The sequence below is a fragment of the Electrophorus electricus genome, chromosome 4 (assembly GCF_041902795.1).
Source record: "Electrophorus electricus isolate QZ-2024a chromosome 4, ASM4190279v1, whole genome shotgun sequence".
In the NCBI taxonomy this organism is placed as follows: domain Eukaryota; kingdom Metazoa; phylum Chordata; class Actinopteri; order Gymnotiformes; family Gymnotidae; genus Electrophorus; species Electrophorus electricus.
This window is the reverse complement of record NC_137500.1, coordinates 32,360,001-32,379,582: the sequence shown is the minus strand read 5'-3', so window position 1 is coordinate 32,379,582 and position 19,582 is coordinate 32,360,001. Positions and strand designations below refer to the sequence as shown.

Here is a 19,582-nt window from a genome sequence, read left to right as displayed (position 1 = left end):
GAGGGGGGGGGGGGGGCACGATGACGCACATCACCGGTCATTTAAAGCATTTGACTCAGTAATTAGACACGACACAAAATTTCTAATATGGGCTTCCGAGCAAGTGAATACTAACTAGCTCGTTAAGACTAATGAGTTTCTAGAGTAGCCTTGACTACAGCGCTTGATCAGCGAAATCAAACGATGACCTCAGCGAGAACCAGCTGCAGCCGCTAACTTTCGTTTCACGAAAAGGAAGCATCTGTGTGCGAGTAAAACGAAACTCGTGCCTTTCCGACTCTGTACGGTACTCTTTGTTCAGCTTCACCGTCGATGGCAGCTCCGTGAGCATTGGGCAGGACTTCAGTATTACTCAAAGGCAGGTCTGAAAAAATCCGTTATATATAGCTGTTTTATATATATATATATATATATAATTTAATTTATATAAATTTAAGCAAAACAAGTTCAGTTGTTTTAAAGTGTTTCGCGGTTCAGTGTCATGTTTGGTAAACACTTTTTTAATTTTGAACGGGCTTGTGTGTCCACAGGCGGTCGTGACAATGGAAAAATGAACCGGACAGTGAAGCGTAGGAAGGGGGGAAAGTGAGTGGCTCTGTAGAAGGCTCTCATGTGTTTATTAACTTATACCAGTAAAATACGACTATTCTTTAAAATTGGCATTACCTTTTTTTTTTGGTACGTGCAGATGTATCTTATTACATTTTAATGTTCTTCCGTTAAGAAACGCTTTTGGTGCCACTTCCCCACCTTTTATTGACTACCTGAAGGAGATTTTGAGAAGATACCCGGATGGGGGACAGATATTGAAGGTGGGACTGTTGATTTTATAATTCATGTTATGGCGGTGCATATTTGCTTAGATTTAGGGTTTATTTGGGCTCTTATGAATGTTTTGTTCAGGAGCTAATACAGAACGCAGATGACGGACAAGCTTCTGAAGTTGTGCTCATCCATGATGAGAGAACATATGGCACGCACAGTGTGTGGACTGAGGCTCTTGGAAAGTTTCAAGGTAATGGGTACTGGAATGTGTTCTCACTTTATCCACAGATCTTACTCAAGTCCAAGTCGGGTTCAGAGTCACTTTCATTGCCATTTTATATTATATAATTTTATATTTTAAGTTCCAAGCAAACAAATATAAAATTCAAATCATGTGACTTGAGTCATCAACCTTTTATAATCAGTCTGAAAGTACAAACTCATAATTTTATCTACACAAAACAAGCATTTACCTGAAGCTTTTATCCAAAGCAACTTACAATTTTGTAAGGAATACAACTTGAGCAATTGAGGGTTAAGAGCTCAGGGGCCCAACAGTGGCAACTTGGCAGTGGGGAGGCTTGAACCAGCAACCTTCCATTTACAAGTCAAATAGCTTAACCGCTGAGACACCACTGTCCCCTAGCAATCTTGATTCGTGTTTCATGCACATTGAGTTCTACAGTTTTGAACATTTGTCTAAAATTTCTATCTGCCATTCTTGTTACAAATTTGATGTAATTTCTGATGAAAACAACAAAGTAACTAATATAACTAATAGAATTCCTGCTGAAATACACCCATGACCGATAGTTCACACACCATAACTTAAGTCCTAGATACTATCCCCAGGACCAGTGGTATTCATTGGTTAGATTTCCTGTCATTTTCCTAATGTGCTTACAGAACCTTTCTAAATATCACTGGTGATTTACATAGCAGTGAGTCCCTGCAGTTATACTAATGAGCAGTTTGGATTGGCAATACTCTGACAGAAATGTGTCCTGCAGTAACCAAGACGGTTGGGTATCGTTGCGATAAAGAGAGACTTAAGATGGCGCCAGTGCCTGGTCTGCTACTTTTTTTATTTTTAGTTTTTTTTAAACATGACAACAAACCAGTCTGATACATTTTTATTTCTAAAGCAAATTTGAACTTCAAAGTGATCTGTATATTAAGACCTTAAAAATGATTAATATTCTTAATTAAATTTGATGTTGCCCCTTTTTTAAACCCATTTTTCTTAAAAAACATTGCACATGCTGGTGTCAGGATCCTTTTTGGTGAAATTCATTCATACTTGGCGATCATTTGAACTGTGTATAAGGTTCTACCTACTATGGTGGGCATCTGTTAGCATCAGCGCACGTTTGATGTTATCTAGTCATGGCAACATGACATGCAGTAAAGCTTCTGTTACCTGCAGCATGCATTTTGGAGTCCCAGAGGGTAACTGTTTCAGTTGACAGCTCAGGCAGTATTTCAGTCAAAAATCTAATTTTCAAGAATTTTTGGAGTTTAAAATTTTGCTTCTTAAATTTAGAACCAAAGTTGCTAATTGATGTTGCTAGCAAACACAGGTCAGCAGCAACCCTTCATAAACACATGCCCCAAAAATTCTCTCAACCCATTCAAATCACATCCAGGTCTTAATAAAGGTTTCCTGGACTAGTGGATGTGTTTTAGTATGCAGTATTGACTCACTGTGAACTATAAACATGAGTCATTCAATAGTTTAGTAATTATCAAGTATTTCACACCATTGTTGTTTTTGGGGTTTTTTTTTGTGTTTAACATTTCTGACAAACAGTACTCTCATTTCTAATGTACCCCACACGTATATATGCATATTGATGAATTTCTGCTAGATAATAGACTCTCATTTAGTCTGTATTTGTGAATCTATTGTGATCGTCACTACCGCCATGGTGATGTGTTCAATCTCCATGGTAACTTGATGTATGCTTGCTGTCTAAGTGGTGTATGTGGTGTTTTTTTTGCCCTCTTCCCTTCCCTTTTCCCTCTTGCCAAATAGTTATTTAGGTGTTTGAGGTATTTATTATTGCAAATGCAGAGGTGTTTAAGAGTTTCTTGAGGAAAGATTATTGAAATCTAAAGTACCTTGGAAGTGGAAGTTCGGAAGTGAGAACTAAATGGCTACATCAAGCTGATGAGTACTTCTTCTAAATCATGGTCTCTCTCTTATCTCTCTCTTATCTATTACAAAACAAGAACCAGTGGCAGCCTACCAAGGGTGGGGCTTGAACTGGTAACCCTCCGATTATAAGCCAAGTACCTTAACCACTGAGCAATGTACATGACTTCGTTCTTTTGGTAGGACCTGCTCTCTATGCTTACAATAATGCCGCCTTCTCTGAAGAAGACTGGGAGGGTATACAGCAAGCAGGAAGGAGCATCAAGCAGGACGATCCAACAAAAGTGGGGAGATTTGGGATTGGCTTCAACTCTGTATACCATGTTACAGGTCTGTGGATGGTAGTAAATCAATACCCAGTGTGTCATATCGCTGCTTTAAAGTTTTAGTGATGTGTTTTACATTTGCATTTGTATTTTTATTTGACATGTTCTAAAACCAAGAAAATACTAACTTGTTTTTTTTTTTATATATATAGATTTGCCATGTGTGTTTAGCTCCAAACACCTTGCTGTTTTTGACCCTCAAAAGATGATGTTTGATGAAGAACGTGAGGGCTATCGATGGTCACTGGAAGATGAAGAGGACAAAGATCACCTTGCAAAATATACAGACCAATTTAAGCCTTTTCAAGATATTGTTAGTCTAGTCTTCAGTTGTTCTTGGGACGAAATCATTAGAGGAGAGTACTTCAAAGGAACACTTTTCTGATTCCCTTTGCGTAATGAACCTTCGGAGATTTCTGATAACTTGTACAATGCCAAGAAGGTCACGCAACTCTTTGACAGCTTCATTGCAGATGTGGATATTAGCCTTCTGTTTCTGAGAAAGGTGTCATCCATTTCTTTGCTTCATATTGACACAAATGGGACTGTTAATGTCAGGATGAAAGTTTCTGTGTCATCTTCAAGTCCTCTCCAAGAATGTGGGATGCTTGATTTCCAAAGAGAGTACGTAGAAGGCACAACCAGTTTTAAGACTGTGTCCTGTAATTCGCCATCTAAGGAAGAAACCAAGACCAAGTGGCTAGTGACAGCCTGTCATCTAAAAGAAGGATGTGTACCTGAGATTGACACACTTGCTGTCAAGATGAGTTTTCATCCTCAAGTTGATGTAGCATTTCAGTGTGATCAAAATGGAACACATGCCGCTGGAGGTCTGAGCTGCTTTCTGCCTCTTCCAAACAACGAGGCAAATAAAACCGGGCTCCCTGTTCACATTAATGCATGCTTTGGCCTTACAGACAACCGAAGGTACATCAAATGGCAGGAGGTTGACCAGAAGAACGACGAAGCCGCCATGTGGAATGAACTGCTGGTGAAGGAGGTGCTTCCTCATGTATATCTAATGATAATACACGATGCCATTCAGTTGGCCAGAAAATCCAAACTGCCTGCCAGCACTGTTTACAATCTTTGGCCTGACCTGAGCAAGACAAAACACAGGGTCAGATGGCATGAGGTTGCAATGGTTTTTTTTAAATGGTTATTACAAGGTAAAGAAGTATTTTATCTTGCCGAAAATGAGACAAGCTGGGTGGGCATTTCTGATGCAGTTTTTCTGAATGGCACTGTTGATGCATGTACAATGTCTGCAGTTGCCCAGCTATTGATTTCAGAAGGAGAAAATCTTGTTACTGTACCTGAACATGTACTGAAGGCAATAGAAAGAACTTTCCCAGAAGCTGGCAAACTGCATTGGGTGACCCCATGTTTAGTCAGAACCGTGCTCTGCAGAAGTGAGCTTGGACGTCTTTGTAAGGGTGACAAACTGTCTCTCTTGGAGTATGTGCTTCGTGATGGAAACTATAAAGAGCTACATGGTCTACAGCTTCTGCCACTTAGTGATGGAAGGTTCAGATCATTTACCAATGAGGAGGATGACACCGCTTTGATTGACAGTGAAGAGTTTCCACGGTAAGTACTGAATATAATGATTAAACTTATAATACATCTAAATATGTGAAAATGTCAGTGCAATAACATGTAAATTATTCTTTGTCTAGAGTGCTGTTGCCATTTTGTAAAGAGAGGTTTTTGCCTGATGATCTGAAATGCAGCACAATCCAGCATATAAGACAAATGGCTGTAAAAAGTATGTAAAGTTATGTTTATGCTAAATTTAAATAATTACAATGTATTGAATTTTCTCGATATATGAAAGGTTTTATGTGTTGCAGAAGATTTTGATGAAATATAGTTAAATGTAAACACTGGTAATTTGATTACTTTCCTCTATTCCAGACCCAGATTTGTATGCACTAATTAATTTGGATGCAAAGAATGTTGCCACACTCGCAAAGAAACACTTACCCAGAGACTGGAAAGAGGGACAAGGTCATGTGAAATGGAATTCTGGTAAACAGGATCATCCACCAAAAACATGGCTGACAGAATTTTGGAAATTTCTGAATACTCACTGGGACGAGCTAAAGGAATTTATTGGCATGCCTTTAATCCCCCTGGAACCACTTCAAAAAACAGGTAGCTGTACACTGTTGGCAAGACTAGAGAAGAATTCCACTTTAATATTCCAGAGTAGCAGAGAGTCTAGCTTATCAGATCAAATTCAGAAGGTGCTGCAGACGGTGGGAGGCACAATCATTAAAAAGGATGAGTGTCTGAAGCATCATGACATTGAAAATTACGTCCTGCTAACTTCACCAAAGAATGTTCTTCAAGTCCTCTTGAACTGTAACGGAGACAAGGTCATCAGTGGCATCACTTCTGCTTCCCTTCATGAAAAAGAAGAGCTAAAGACGTATCTCTCATCTTTAGAAAGTCTCTCGGAGGCCGAGCAAAATTTGCTCTCAGCTCTGCCCATCTTCCGACTGATGTCTGGAAAATACGTTGCTGTTCAGTCAAAACAGGCAGTTATTTTGAAGTCCAACCCATCCATCCCACATGATCTGCCCGTGCCTGAGACCATTGTGCAGTGTGCGAATGAAGCTGATCGCAGGCTGCTGACTCTTCTGAAGGTTGATCTTCTAGATGCAGCGCAGTTAGCCTTTCAGCTGGTGAACTGCATTGAGAAAATGTATTTCAGCAATGAAGATGAGGAGAAGGTAATGACTTGGATACTGACACATGGAAACATCCTCTTCTCACAAAGTGGGGAATTGCTTGGTAAAAGCAAGAATCTGTCTTTCATTAAGACAGAACAGGGAGAGCGTAAACAACCGTCAAGTGTATTTGATCCCACAAACAAAGTTTTTCAAGATCTTTTTGAGGAAGATTTCTTTCCGCTACCAGTTTACAGAACCCCATTGATGCTTCAGAGCTTGAAACACCTTGGTCTACAAATAAAAGAAGAACAAATTTCCTCAATAGCTTTACTTCACGTTGCCTCACAAATCCAAAAACTCCATGTTCACTCACGAAATAAGGCATTTAAAAAGGCAGATGTTCTTGTAAAAGTGCTGAATAGAAATGATTTACTCTCAAACTTCTCTGATAAGGAGAGAAGAGAGCTTATTCAAATGCAATGGGTGCCATGTGAAAATCCAAACACCTTGAATATGAAAGGCAATCAGAAGAGGGGTCTCTACAAACCATCTGAAATAAGGGCTTCAAAGTATTCCCCAATTGTGGGACATGTCATGCCACTTACTGTAGAGTTAAGTGAGGGTGTTTGTGAAAAACTCAACCTTCTTACCCCTCCTCCAGCTGAAAAGGTCATGGAGAACCTGTGTGTTTTGGGATCAATGGCTCCAATCATGGCCAACCCAGATTCAGATTATGAATTTAAAAACAAATTACACAGCACTTACAAATTTATGCAAGAAAACATTGAATATTTCAGAGGAGAGATTAACAAGAAATGCATCGCCTGGCTCTGGTGCCAGAACGAGTTTGTGTCGCCTCGAGATGTAGTGCTTTTCTATCCACCTGAATTGGATCTTTCCCTTTACATCAAGAAAGTGCCACATGAATTTTTACCATATGCCAAACTGCTGAAAGAGTTTGGTGTAAAGGAGTCACTCATGCACGAGGAGATTGAAGACATATTTCATGACATAAAACAGAGCATTGATGACAGAGACCCACCTTTTGGTGAGGCTTCGGAACTCAAGGTGTCCATAGCCATCCTTGATTGGATGCGAAAAAATGAAATGCCATTGAGTGGCAGTACCCCTGTGCCCGTCAGGGCACCAAACCAGAATTTCACTCTGCAGCCGTTGAAGAACACAGTATTCTGTGACATCAGTGATGAAGGGTTAGATGACCTGAGACAAGACCAGGAGGAATTCCACGTTATTCATGAGGAGGTACTAAGTGTGACTGCAAAATGGCTGAAAATTCCTTTGCTAAGTACCCGCATCTTAAAACCACAGTTTATAAGAGTCGAGGAAGAATGTCCAGGAATTGAGCAATGTGGGCAAGCAGAGCCAATCACACAGAGAATTAAAAACATACTCAAGGAGTACGATGAGGAAAGTGACATTTTCAAAGAACTCATACAAAATGCAGAAGATTCTGGGGCAAGAACATGCGGTTTTCTCCTTGACTTCAGAGTGCACCTTCCCGAAAGCCTCATTGATGATGGAATGGCCTTGTGCAATGGGCCCTGTCTTTGGGCCTTTAATGATAAGCTTTTTTCAGAAGAAGACTGGAAAAACATTGTCAGAATTGGATCCAACTCAAAAGGAAACAAGATTGAGAAAATTGGTCACTTTGGACTTGGTTTCAATGCTGTTTACCACGTGACGGATATTCCCTCTATTTTAAGTGGAAAATGTCTTCTCATTCTTGACCCAAATGTCACCCACTTGGAAAAACACATTCACAGCGAAGCAAATCCTGGAATTAAACTTGACTTGTTTCAAGAACGGCTGTTCAGGAGATTTCCTGGGCAGTTCAAACCCTATCAAGGAATTTTTGATTGTGATCCATCAAGAGCTAACCATACATATTACAATGGAACCCTGATTAAATTACCATTTCGCACTGCAGAAGAGGCTCTTAAGTCAGAAATTAGTTCTAAAGTGTATGACAAAGAGCGCATAAATGCCTTTCAGGAACATTTCACTAGTGATTCCCAAACTCCTCTGCTATTTCTACAGAACATAACGTCTGTGCCTTTTCAGATCATTTCTGATGATGCTTTCACACCTCCACTACAGGAACAAATTCAGACACTATTCAAAATCACCAGAGAGGTAGTATGTTCCATTAATATTTCAAATGAATCCCACCTCCAAGAGATCAGGGACACTTTGGAAAACCTTGACATGAGTTTCCACAAGATTGTTGATTGCTTCACAGCACACATTGATAAAATAATTCATGAGCATGCTGGGACATCCAGCAGCCAGTATTGGCTTCTTTACTCATGTCTTGGAAGTAAAGATTCAATGAGAATGTTTCAGAGAGAATTACAAGAGTTAAAGTTTTCCTTGCCAGTTGGAGGAGTTGCTGTACCTCTACAAAGAGAATCAGAAAATGTATGGTCCCCTGATGAAAGCTGTGAGGTCGGTCAGGCTTTCTGTTTTCTGCCTCTTCCAATTGAGACGGGCCTCCCAGTTCATATCAATGGGTCTTTTGCAGTCACATCCAACAGGAAAGCTCTCTGGGAAAGTGGTACAAAAAAGGAATGGAACAAAGCATTACTCCAAGATGCTGCAGCCACTGCCTACATTACTACACTGCTTGAGTTGAAGAACCTGGCCCAAAATGGGAATCTTCAAAATTATGCATACTGCACATTCTGGCCTGATGGTGAAAAAGTAGGTAAAGCATTTCAACCCTTGGTTCATGCCATTTACTCAGCTGTTGCACAGAACACAAAGGAAGGATCTCTCAAACTCTTTAGTAATGGACAAACATGGTGCTCAATTAACAATGCAAGATTTCTGGATCCAAATATTGAAGGAAATGAAGCAGTGGGAGATATAGCTCTGAAAGTGTTCCTAAATGACACAGACTCTGGCTACTGTGCCGTTCCTTTGCCATCATGGGTAAGAAATAGTTTTATTCGTTGTGGTTTCAGTGAGGTGATAAAAGAGAAGACATTTCACTGGGTTGAGTTTTATCAAATGGTTTTCAAAAACTTGAAAAACATGGATGCGCATTGTAGAAATTGTCTTATTTTGAATGCTATTGACATGAATGACCAAGCAGTTGATGAACTCCTGAAAAGCAATCCATGCATTCCGACACAGAAAGCTGGGACACTTCAGTTCATCAGCAAACTTGTGAATCCTCATGGGAAAGTGGCATGTCTGTATGAACCAGAAGAAGGGCGCTTTCTTGATGATGGCCAAAATGATTATTTTACACCAAAACGGATCCAGCGACTGTTGGGTTTGGGGATGCTGAGTGACGTTCTCACACTTGAGGAAGTTGTAGAGAGAGCAAAGACCATTTCCAGAGTTTGGGACCAGGACAAAATGAAAGCACAGAGACATCTTCAATGTCTCTTTGACTGTATGAAGGGATGTTCTCATGGTGTTGATTCCCCATACTGGGAAATATTGGCACATGTATCATTTCTTCCTGGCCAGATTATTGATCAGGACAATAGTAACACATCCGTCCTTAAAAAGCCATCTGACGTGTACAGTTACAGGTGCTACAACTTGGTGAACATGATTGAATTCACTGTTGATCATTCAGTTCTGCATATACAGCCAGATGACCCCCTCCTCACAAAATTGAGGGTGAATAAGAGCCCACCAGTTGAGACAGTACTCAAACAACTGAAGGAGGTCTATGATCGTTCAGATGCAATTGAAAAGTCAGAGCTCCTCAGTGTGACCAAAAGCTGCTACGATTATCTCAACAAGTATTTACTTGATGATGGAGATCCTACTGATATTATTAAACATGCACAATCAATTCCATTTGTTTTTATTGAAGACCGCTTTGTAAATGTGCGCTCAGTAGCCAAGACCCAGGAATTTGAGGGAAAACCATACCTGTACGTCCTTCCTCCCATTTTCTCCAAATTTGAAAAGCTCTGGCACTGTGTTGGCATCAAAGAAAGGTTTACTGCAGACCAGTTTACTGCTGTACTTGAGGAAATGAGCACCGTGCCTGGCCCACTTTCAAACTCAGACCTTCATATTTGTCACATCATAGTTATAAAAGGATTGTATGAGTCTAAAGAAGGCAAGGTTAAAGACTGTCTCCTACCTGATGAAAGAGGTGTGTTGACATATGCAAGTGAACTCAACTTCAATGACAGTCCTTGGATGCCACAGCAAGCTGAGCTAAATTTCTGCCACAAACTGATATCGCGTAGTGTTGCATGTTATTTTGGCGTAAACACAACAAGGCACCACACACTGAAGAATCATGAAGTTGCTGGATTTTCGCCTTTTGCTAAAGAGTTTGGACAACGAGAGAAACTCACTCTTAGAATAAAAAACATAATTGAAGCATATCCAGCTAAGAAAGATATTCTTAAAGAACTCATTCAAAATGCTGATGATGCAGGGGCAACGGAAATCCACTTTGTGTGGGACAAAAGAGTACACAACACCACAAAAATATTTGGAGACAAATGGGAGTTGCTTCAAGGCCCAGCACTATGCGTGTACAACAACAGCAAGTTCTCTGATGAAGACCTACAAGGTATTCAGCATCTAGGGGAAGGAGGAAAACGAGGCACTTTGGGACGAACTGGGAAATATGGAATTGGTTTTAATTCGGTTTACCAGCTGACCGATTGCCCATCTGTATTATCTGGTGATGAATATCTCTGCATATTTGATCCGAATCTAAAATATGTCGAAAGTAGTACCCAAGAATCACCAGGCTGCATGTATTCCATGGAAGAAAAATTCAAAGAGTCTTTCAAGGATGTTTACCATACTTTTCTTCCAGACAAATTTGACCTTAACTCTGGAACAATATTCAGGCTTCCCCTCAGGACAGAAAAAATGGCAGATCTATCAGAGATATCTAAACATGTAGTTGAAGATTACGAAATGAATGAACTTTCCCAAACTTTGACTAAAGATCCTGAGGGACTGATTCTCTTCTTGAAGCACATCACAAAAATACAGTTCCATGAGATCAGCACCAATGGACGTGAACAGAATTATTTTCTAGTTGAGAAAAATGTCTCGGAGAATAACATACAGGAAAGGGAATGTTTTCATAACGATGTTCAGAACTGTCTCAGATCTGGAAATGTAATTCCATGTCAAGCAGTATATAATGTGCAGATCTCATATGGAGAAAAGCACAGCCAGTGGGTTGTTGCAGAGGAGTATGGTTCCTTCACACAAAGCCATGAGACAGAAGACCACTCAAATCGCAAGGTCTCTCAAGTGGCCCTGGCAGCTTGTGTGGACAAAAAAGCAGTGGGAAATGAATTTCATGGAAGGGTGTTTTGCGCTCTACCACTGCCAATCGAAACAGGTCTCCCTATCCATGTAAATGGAAACTTTGAAGTGGATTTTTCTAGAAGAGATCTCTGGAAGGAGGATGCTGAGAGTTTAAAGACTGAGTGGAATCAGTCATTGAAACTAAACTCTATTGCACCTCTGTATGCTGACCTCCTAACATTTCTCTGTGCAACTTTTAAACAGGATAAGCCCAGCTGTTTATATTCTCTTCATCACCTGAACTCTCATTTCCGTTATTTTCCGACTATGTCAAAACTTGTTTCACCAGTTTGGCACAAAATGATCAGTGAAGTCTACAAGTCAATCCACAAACGAAACCTTCCTGTGATACCAGTTCTAAGATGTGAGGATCATTCACATCTCTCAGGTCCAAAATACAGAGTTGATTGGTCCAGTCTCTCAAAACCAGATTCAATGGATTCACCTCATTTCACTACAAGCACCAATAATGACCTCTTTGACATTTTGGAGAGCATTGGAATGAAAATAGTACCACCCACTTGGAAAATTTTAGAAGTTAAAGAGAGTTTTAAAACCGCTGGAGTGGAAGTGGTTGAAGTTACTCCTTTGTCAGTGATAAGTTATCTGAAGAAAAAACCACTGAATAATCCTTTACAGACTGATGATGATTTACCCTTAGCTATTAACCAGACTTTGCTTAAAGATGCACAAAGTTGTTCAAAGATCCTGGATTTTTGCATAATGACTGAAGATAACAACTCTAGCTCTGTTGACCTCAATGGGCTCCCTCTTCTACTGACTCAAGACCAGATGTTAAGGAAATTCAACTCTGATTCGCCAAAGCTAATGTCAAAATTTAGCAAAATGTTTCATGGACATGAGGCCAAATTTGCAGATTTTTGTGTTAATAGTAAACACATCAAAATTTTCCAAGAGGGTAAATACATTGAAAAATTATCTATTCCTATAGCAGCAAAGATTTTGAAACCAATACTGCAGCAACTGCTCGAAGAGTCATTATATAATGAAACAAATGGACTTTATACAGCAAGCACACCCATGATAACATGGCTAAAAACACTTTGGAACTTTTTTAAGGATCAACTCAAAGACGATTCCCAAGGTAAAGACAAAGGTCAAGCCTTTAGTGAAGTAAAAACACACTTCCTTGACAGTCCCATTTTGCCTGTCATTTGCCCAAGTCAAAATAAATGTTTCCTACAAACAATCAGGAATCTTCAAAGTGTTGTTCTTGATTGTCAAGAGTTCATTTCTCCCTCTCTCATCAAACTTGGATTCATGGGGATAGACCATACATTTTTCCAAGGTTTTCATCTGTTTCTGCATAATTATGTAGAGCCAGAACTCTTAAATATCAGAGACACCACTTCTGTTTTGAAACAGCTGTATCACGTTCATGATTCGCAGTTTGAGATGCTTTCTGGTGAAGAAACTGATGTGCTTCAACATTACTTGCAATCTGGGATCAGCTTCTCCAAGAACACAGATGAGTATAAAAGGATGCTCAAGTCCTTGCCCTTATTTGAGACAATATCTGGAAAGCGTCAGAGGATTAATTTGCATAGAAATGTATTCATTCTTCAAGCTGAGTTCAAAGGAAGCTTTCCAGACTTGTACATTTTGGATGATAGTAACACAGTTTTCCTTAAGGACACTTCAATAAACAAAAACTTGTCACAAGATCTAAACATCCCAGTTTTAGAGGACTTAGAATATTGTGTACAATTCATGCTTCCCAACGTGCAGAGCCTGACGGAGACCCAGCTTCTTGGTTTATTAAAACTCATAGTGAAACTGAGGGAAAAATGTAGCTACAAGAATTATCAAGACACTATTGCCTCAAAACTGAGAGATGTCCAACTTATTCGAGATGTTCATGGCTACCTTCAGAAGGTCTCATACTACTTTGATGACAAAGTAGACATTTATAAGGTTATGCTTCTAAAAGAGAGGTTTGTGCCAAAGGAATTTTGGGAGTTGTTCAAAGATTCAAGTGCTCAAGCAAAGTGCCTTCTAAAGGAAGTGGGACTGAAACATAAGGTGTCAGTGAAAGAGATAATTGAATTCGCTCTTCAAATTGAATCTGAATCTGGTGCTGGAGGTAATACTGAACTGCAAGTTCTTAAATGCAGATCCTTAACATTGCTTAAGACTATTCTGAGTGATGAGAAAAAATATAAAATTTTGCACAGAATTGCAACCATCAAATTTATTTTTCCCATGCAAACTGAGTCAAGACTTCATGATTATCACAAACCTTTTGCTGAAGAAAGAGAAGTTGTAGCCATCAAAGGATCACTGTTGGAAAAAAATCCTGGTCATCAGAGTCTCATATGGACAGCCATGCCCATACTACCCTCAAAAGGCTACTCTCAAAAGCAGCTAGATGCCCTCAGGTCTGCTGGGGCATTTGATGAGCCCCTCTCTGAGCACATAATGCAAAACCTGAAAAATATCTGTAGGTCTCAGTGTAAAACACCAATGCTAATAGACACAAGAGCTAAAGTGTTCACTACATCATATGCATACCTACAGACAATTGATTTTAATGCACCTGAGCTGGTTGACCTTCCGCTTGTCCTCATTGAAAATGACACAAACCTTGTGAAAGCAAGCCAAGCAGTTTTCACACTTCCTAATTATCTTGAGTTTAGGCCTTACTTATATGTCATTCAGGTGAAACATGTGATGTATGCTGAATTTTTCAAGAAGGTTGGTGTTAAAGAAAAGGCCAGTGCCACACAACTCTGTACCATACTCCAGGAAATCTACTCGGAGACTGTTGACAAGAAAACACTTCAGCCAAACCAGCAGAGAACAGTCCAACGTGCTGTTCAGCAGCTTTTCGCTCTGATTAAAGACGAGCCAAAAGCACAACATTTTTGTGACAACGCACTGTATCTCCCATCAACAGACGGGAAGCTCTATGAATCACACACGTTGTTTTTCAACGACACTGTCTTTCAAGCCAATCGATTGGAGACTTCCCTGGAAACAAAACTGAAACTGCTTGTGAAACTGTACCAATGTCACCTCGAGAAAGACCCTTTTGAGCATCAGAAGTTGTTGCAGCTATTGCCCCAGGGAATTCGCCCCAAATTCCTCTCTCAAGTAATTTCTGAGAGCCTTGCCGGTGTGCAGGTGGACCACTGTGATTATGGAAAGGCATGCAATTTTAGTGGCTGGTTTGAAAAACACTTGTCTTCCCGTGAATTTCTACATGGTCTTATCTGTTTGATCAGAGAGCAGAGTGATGGTACCATTTCACAAACAGATGCTGCACGCATGTGTCAGAGAGCATTTGGTAAAATCCAGATTGTCTGTTGCAAATCTCTCAAAACTGAGCTTTTGTTGAACCAGGAGCCACTAGAAGGTACCAAGGTGGAAACACAGATTTATGTGGAAAAACAGGAAGATGGCTGCATCTTCTATTTGAAACACAACAATAACATGGCTCCCAAAGTAGTGACTGAAGTCAACCTCTATCTAACGAAAGAAATCAATGGTCTTCTCAAAAACATGCTCAATTCTTTAAGCTTACCAGTCCTTGGCCAGCTTTTGTTATGTGAAAACATGGAAGATGTTGAGAGAGCCTTGCAGCAAAATGGAATTCTGAACAGTGTGAGTGACGAAGAAGGACTTTGTAGCTGCCTAATCCCAGGAACTCCTGTGCCAGAAGAATGGTACGATTCCCTTGATATGCACCCCCTCAACAGTTTTCAAAAAGGCGAATACGTAGCCTTCAGAAAAGACGAATCAAAAATGGAATACTTTTTTGCTATTGTGGTAGAGTGTGTGAATGTGTGGTCAGGATCTGGAAGGCAAATACCCTCAAGATACAAAGTACAGGTTGGGAATGATGAGTGGACTGAAGTAAGCTCTCTTGATCTCTATCAGTTTAAGAGAGAAAAGCAATCATCAGCTTTGGCCACAAATGGCACCTGCACAGAAATTGACATTATGCCAGAGTGTATGCCATCAAGGGAGAGGCCCTTACCACAGAACCTGGAGGAGGCCAAAAGAGACATAGACCAGATCTTAAAAGAAATCTTGAACATGTCAAATGAGGACAAAAGGAAGGCTATTAGACGCCTTTACTTAAGGTGGCATCCGGACAAGAACCTGGACAACACAGATCTGGCCAACGAGGCTTTCAAATATCTGCTGAACAAAATTGATGAGGGAGAGAGTGGAAGCACTGAACCCAACACGTCCTCCAATTGGAATGACTTCACAGATTACTATACCAGTTGGGACAATGAGGCAAGGTCTCATAGGAGGGGACGAGAGCAATTCTATCAAAACAATTCCAGATGCCGATATAACTTTTGGTCACATTACAGAGAAACCCCAAAACCAGATATAGAAGAAGCTAATCGCTGGCACAGACAAGCACAGTGTGACCTTGCTTCTGCTCACAGCGAAGCTGGAGACAGTGGAAGCCCTGAGTGGTGCTTGTTCAAAGTGCATCAGGCAGTGCAAAAAGCTCTGATTGCTACGGAGTACCGGAGGAATGGACAACACCCTGGCAGCCTCTCTATCGCAAGCCTCGCGCAGCGGGTGTCCCGATACGGGACCTGCCTGAGCGATTTTCCCAGTGCTGTGACTGAGCTCAGGGCACTCGGCGTGGACGCAGACAAAACGCAGTACCCAAACCATCACCCCTTGCCCTGCATTCCGAATGAACAGTTCAAATCCGATGACGCAAAAAGGGCAGTGGACATCGCGGCTGAGCTGCTGCAGCGGCTGCAGCGATTTATTGCTGAATGATCTGTATTTCAGTTCTAAAAAACTAGTTCAGAGGCTTGATTTTAAATGTAACTGTAGTAATGTAAATGTAAAACATGTTGTTTCAGAAGTTTCTACATCTCGTAAATTCCAGAATTTTCCTTTTGCATCATTACAACTTACAAAAATATGTTCTAATGGATGTTCTTTGTAGTGCTTGAGACAATAAATGTTGAATTAGTAAAGTCAGTTTAAGTTGTACAGTGTCTACAAAAACATGTTGTATAAGTAGCACTGGCCTTCAATCTAAATTTAAAAAAAATTATTTTGAATTTATATAATATATAAATATATGATTAAAATATATTAATATTATATATATTAAAATATATATAAAAATTCAAAACTCCAGACATGTATGAGGGTTAACAACCAGTCTGAGTGTGATTTATGTCTGTCTTTCAATCCACTCCTTTATTTTAAAATGTAACCAACAGTCCATTAAAAGCAAGTTATTTATTAGAAATCATGTTAACGAAAGACAAAAAAACGTCAGCCAAAAAGCGAGCGCTTTCTTTGCATCTGGTTCAACAGTGAAGAAACCATAGCAGAAAAAAAAACCTTCATATCTACATGTGCTTTATAGCCCTAGAAACAAGCATTCTCCCTAAAGTGTTGTTATAATAGCATGAATTATCATGACGTGTGTGGTTAAGACAGTAAAAGTTGTAGTTGGGTCAGCTCAGAGGCCCTGCCTGTGCAAACATCCTGTTAATAACTTACACATATTCTGTACACAATTATAGCAGGCTTAATGCCTGATATTTAAGTGGTGAATCACAAAAAGCAAACAAACCAAAAACATGACGGATTGCTGCCGTTGATAGAAGTGGTCTCTTTACAGTGCCGGCATACTCATTATGCAGTGAATGAGTGAGAAATATGAGCGACTGCTGTTATGCTTGCCCTGAAATGAATCCCCTTCACTGGCCCCTGAACCCTCACCTGCAGCTGACGTTTTCCTGAAGTGACCATATTGTCTGTGGCAATGTTTGGTAGATGTGTTTGGAATGAAATGATGTGCTGGAGGAGGGAGTGAGTAAATTACAGCCAAGTACATAAGTGACCAGAAAATGTCACTCCAATACATTCATTTTCAAGGGTGATACAAGCCAGTTTAGGCATGGGTGGCCATGGCATATAACAGAAGCCAACACACTCCATGCTGTAAGAGTTTAGGATACGCACAAAGATATTCTGGGTCACTGAAATGACTGTTAGCACTGACTATATTAGCAGGACACAAAAATGATCAGAACCAGACCTCAAAATCTATTCTCCCTGACTAGGACACATACCGCGCCCTTCATCCCACAATCCTGAAAGGTCAAAAGTGAAACTCAGTCAAGACATGTGCTAGAAAAATGACCCAACCACAGGCAACAGGAAATATTTAAGGCTCAAGTTAAGAAGCAAAAAAAATGCACTAGTGTAATGATTTCTTTTATTGAGGATGCCTTTGGATTAGATATCTAGTTTTCCTGAATCTTGTCTTCTACCGTGACCGCTTATTCCAAAATTCCTTAAGACATTCAAAGCACTTCACACTCACCACAGCGCTTACGACAAAAGCTCTTCTGTAAAGCATGACATTTAAAGTGTGAAAGCTGGGATACCCATGGAAACTTGAAGGACGCTGTGCTGCTCAGTGCTAGCACAGGTGTACCAAAGTCTGCTCCTGGAGCTAAACCAATTTGACCTGAATTCAGACATCACATACCTCATTAAGATATTCACACACATTTCTCAGAGCAGGAGGACACGAGCCAAACACAGAGCTGCGTTTCCCTTTTGCTTTGCAATCCGCTTGATGTTAAGATTGTTATCTATCTGAGAATTCCTGCTTTGTGAGATGACACATTGCCCTCCCGGGAAGCTTGCATCCAGCTTATGAACTCTGCTGGGTTATTAAATATCCACGTTAAGGTAAATATAATAACAATCATGAAATAATACAAATTAAGTTATTTAAATACAGAAAGTTCTAAACTCCATTTCACTGGTAATGATGTTGAATCGGCGGGGTGAGTAAACGCTGGTTAAAGTGAAGGATTCCCCACACTAAGACCATTCTGCTGCTTTTCCGAATTCATTTTTCTTTAGTTTTCTTTTCTTTTTGTTTACTGTACAGTAAGAACATTTTGACCTCTGACACTGACAGTATTTTTTTTAACTGTCAGTATTGGCAGTAAAATATGAATGTGTATGTTTTTCTGGTTCTTCGCCCGAAAGACCAACACAGGAAAATGATTCCCCACAGCAGATGTTGTTACTTCAGCGCGAGGAAAACATCCAAGACAATTTTGTTCTCAATCCGTCGATGTAAACTAATCATTCACAAATTCATACGCTGAATTCCTGTGCATGATGACGTCAAGCTAGGGTCACATTTTATTACAAATGAAAGTGGCTTTGCAAGGTGCATAAACAGGTGTGAGGTATTTAAAAGCACAAAATGCATTGAAGCAATTGAGAAAAAACTGCGATATTTCGTTTCAGATCTGTACAAATGCAGAGCCGTTTCCATTCCAAACCTGAAGCCGTGACGTCTGAACTGTTCTTATTGCATGTTCATCTCTGAATAAAATATTTCACATCTATTAAAGATTCCGTAGATTTGTAAATTAGTGTTGGCACATAAAGAGAGGAAACCGAGCTGTCTTGGTTTTGGATTTCTTTTGACAGCTACACTAATGGCAATGTTATGACATGAAACACAGTTCCAGAGTTCACGTGTTCTGCCGAGACACCTCCTCTGTGGAAACATGCAGTTCTGTGTGTCCACATACGCAGAAAGTGTCTCAGCGTAGAGCTGAGCTGGGCTCAGTCTGTCCACGCCCATGTTAGCACCCTCACTGGGACACAAACAGCTAGTTACAGACCCAAGAACAGCACGGACCCACCATGTAGTATTTTGTTCAGGGCTTCTGTGGTTGCTTGGGCGACTCACGCACGCACACACAGCTAATCTTTCCCGGCTCTAATTAAACAGACAGTCTGGTGGCAGAAGTAAGCAGAGGACAAAAACCAGAAATGATGTGTTGTGGCTCCTTTGCCTGATGAAGGATGTTAAAGGTGTTGTGAGTCCTCAGAGTCTGAAGGAGAATCTCAACGTGTGTGATGAAGAGGACATACAGGAGGAGGAAGAGCTCTAGAGAGATGGCTTTCTGTCTCTCACTCTCTTCACCCCACCACCCTCCTCTCTCTCTCTCTCTATCTCTCTCTCTCTCCCCCCCCCCCCCTCTCCCCCAGTTCCAGGTAGGACTTTTCGTCTCCAGGATGCCGTTCTTCCTCACATGTTGTAGGCCACGTAAATGGGGTCCAGTTGGTCTCCCAGGAAACCATCGCGCAGGTGCATACGCTGCTTCTCTCCGCGGGAGTTGATGGGGATGACGCCGGGGTCCACCACCACCACCACCCCGACGATCAGGTAGTGCTCCTCCAGAACCACATTGGTTACCAGGGCAACGAGGTCCAAAGCCTCCTGCTCCGATCCCTCCAGTTCCACGACAACCACCAGCAGATTAGTCCATGTGAAC

The 19,582-nt window shown here is 40.6% G+C and overlaps 2 protein-coding genes across 13 annotated transcripts in view; one reads left to right on the top strand and one right to left on the bottom strand.

The window, feature by feature from the left end:
- Positions 1-20: 20 nt before the first annotated feature.
- Positions 21-16,228, top strand: sacs2 (sacsin molecular chaperone 2). Of its 4 annotated transcripts, none has more exons than XM_027022174.3 (8): positions 21-362; positions 531-585; positions 725-812; positions 904-1,015; positions 3,104-3,250; positions 3,399-4,836; positions 4,926-5,014; positions 5,164-16,228. In XM_027022174.3, exons 2-6 carry the CDS (start codon positions 551-553, stop codon positions 3,629-3,631), a joined length of 615 nt encoding a protein of 204 aa, XP_026877975.3. In that variant the 5' UTR covers positions 21-362; positions 531-550; the 3' UTR covers positions 3,632-4,836; positions 4,926-5,014; positions 5,164-16,228. The 4 variants fall into 4 exon arrangements, with proteins under 4 accessions (XP_026877975.3, XP_081569454.1, XP_081569455.1 ...); XM_081713328.1 differs by having other exon boundaries at positions 36-362; positions 2,801-3,250; XM_081713329.1 differs by having other exon boundaries at positions 36-362; positions 904-2,958.
- A 256-nt stretch (positions 16,229-16,484) lies between these two features.
- Positions 16,485-19,582, bottom strand: part of dip2a (DIP2 acetate--CoA ligase A) — a 109,769-nt gene continuing 106,671 nt past the window's right edge. For all 9 annotated transcript variants that reach the window (XM_035523626.2, XM_081713330.1, XM_035523628.2 and 6 more), the window contains one exon: positions 16,485-19,582. This exon is cut by the window's right edge and continues 6 nt beyond it. In XM_035523626.2, coding sequence (XP_035379519.1) covers positions 19,336-19,582 — 247 coding nt within the window. In that variant the 3' untranslated portion in view covers positions 16,485-19,335.

Bases quoted from the DNA above. Each gene is read 5' to 3' on its own strand.
- sacs2 (XM_081713328.1), top strand. From the start codon at position 3,806: ATGAAAGTTTCTGTGTCATCTTCAAGTCCTCTCCAAGAATGTGGGATG. The intron at 4,837-4,925 runs GTAAGTACTGAA...TTCTTTGTCTAG, and splicing joins GACAGTGAAGAGTTTCCACG to AGTGCTGTTGCCATTTTGTA. The intron at 5,015-5,163 runs GTATGTAAAGTT...CCTCTATTCCAG, and splicing joins AAGACAAATGGCTGTAAAAA to ACCCAGATTTGTATGCACTA.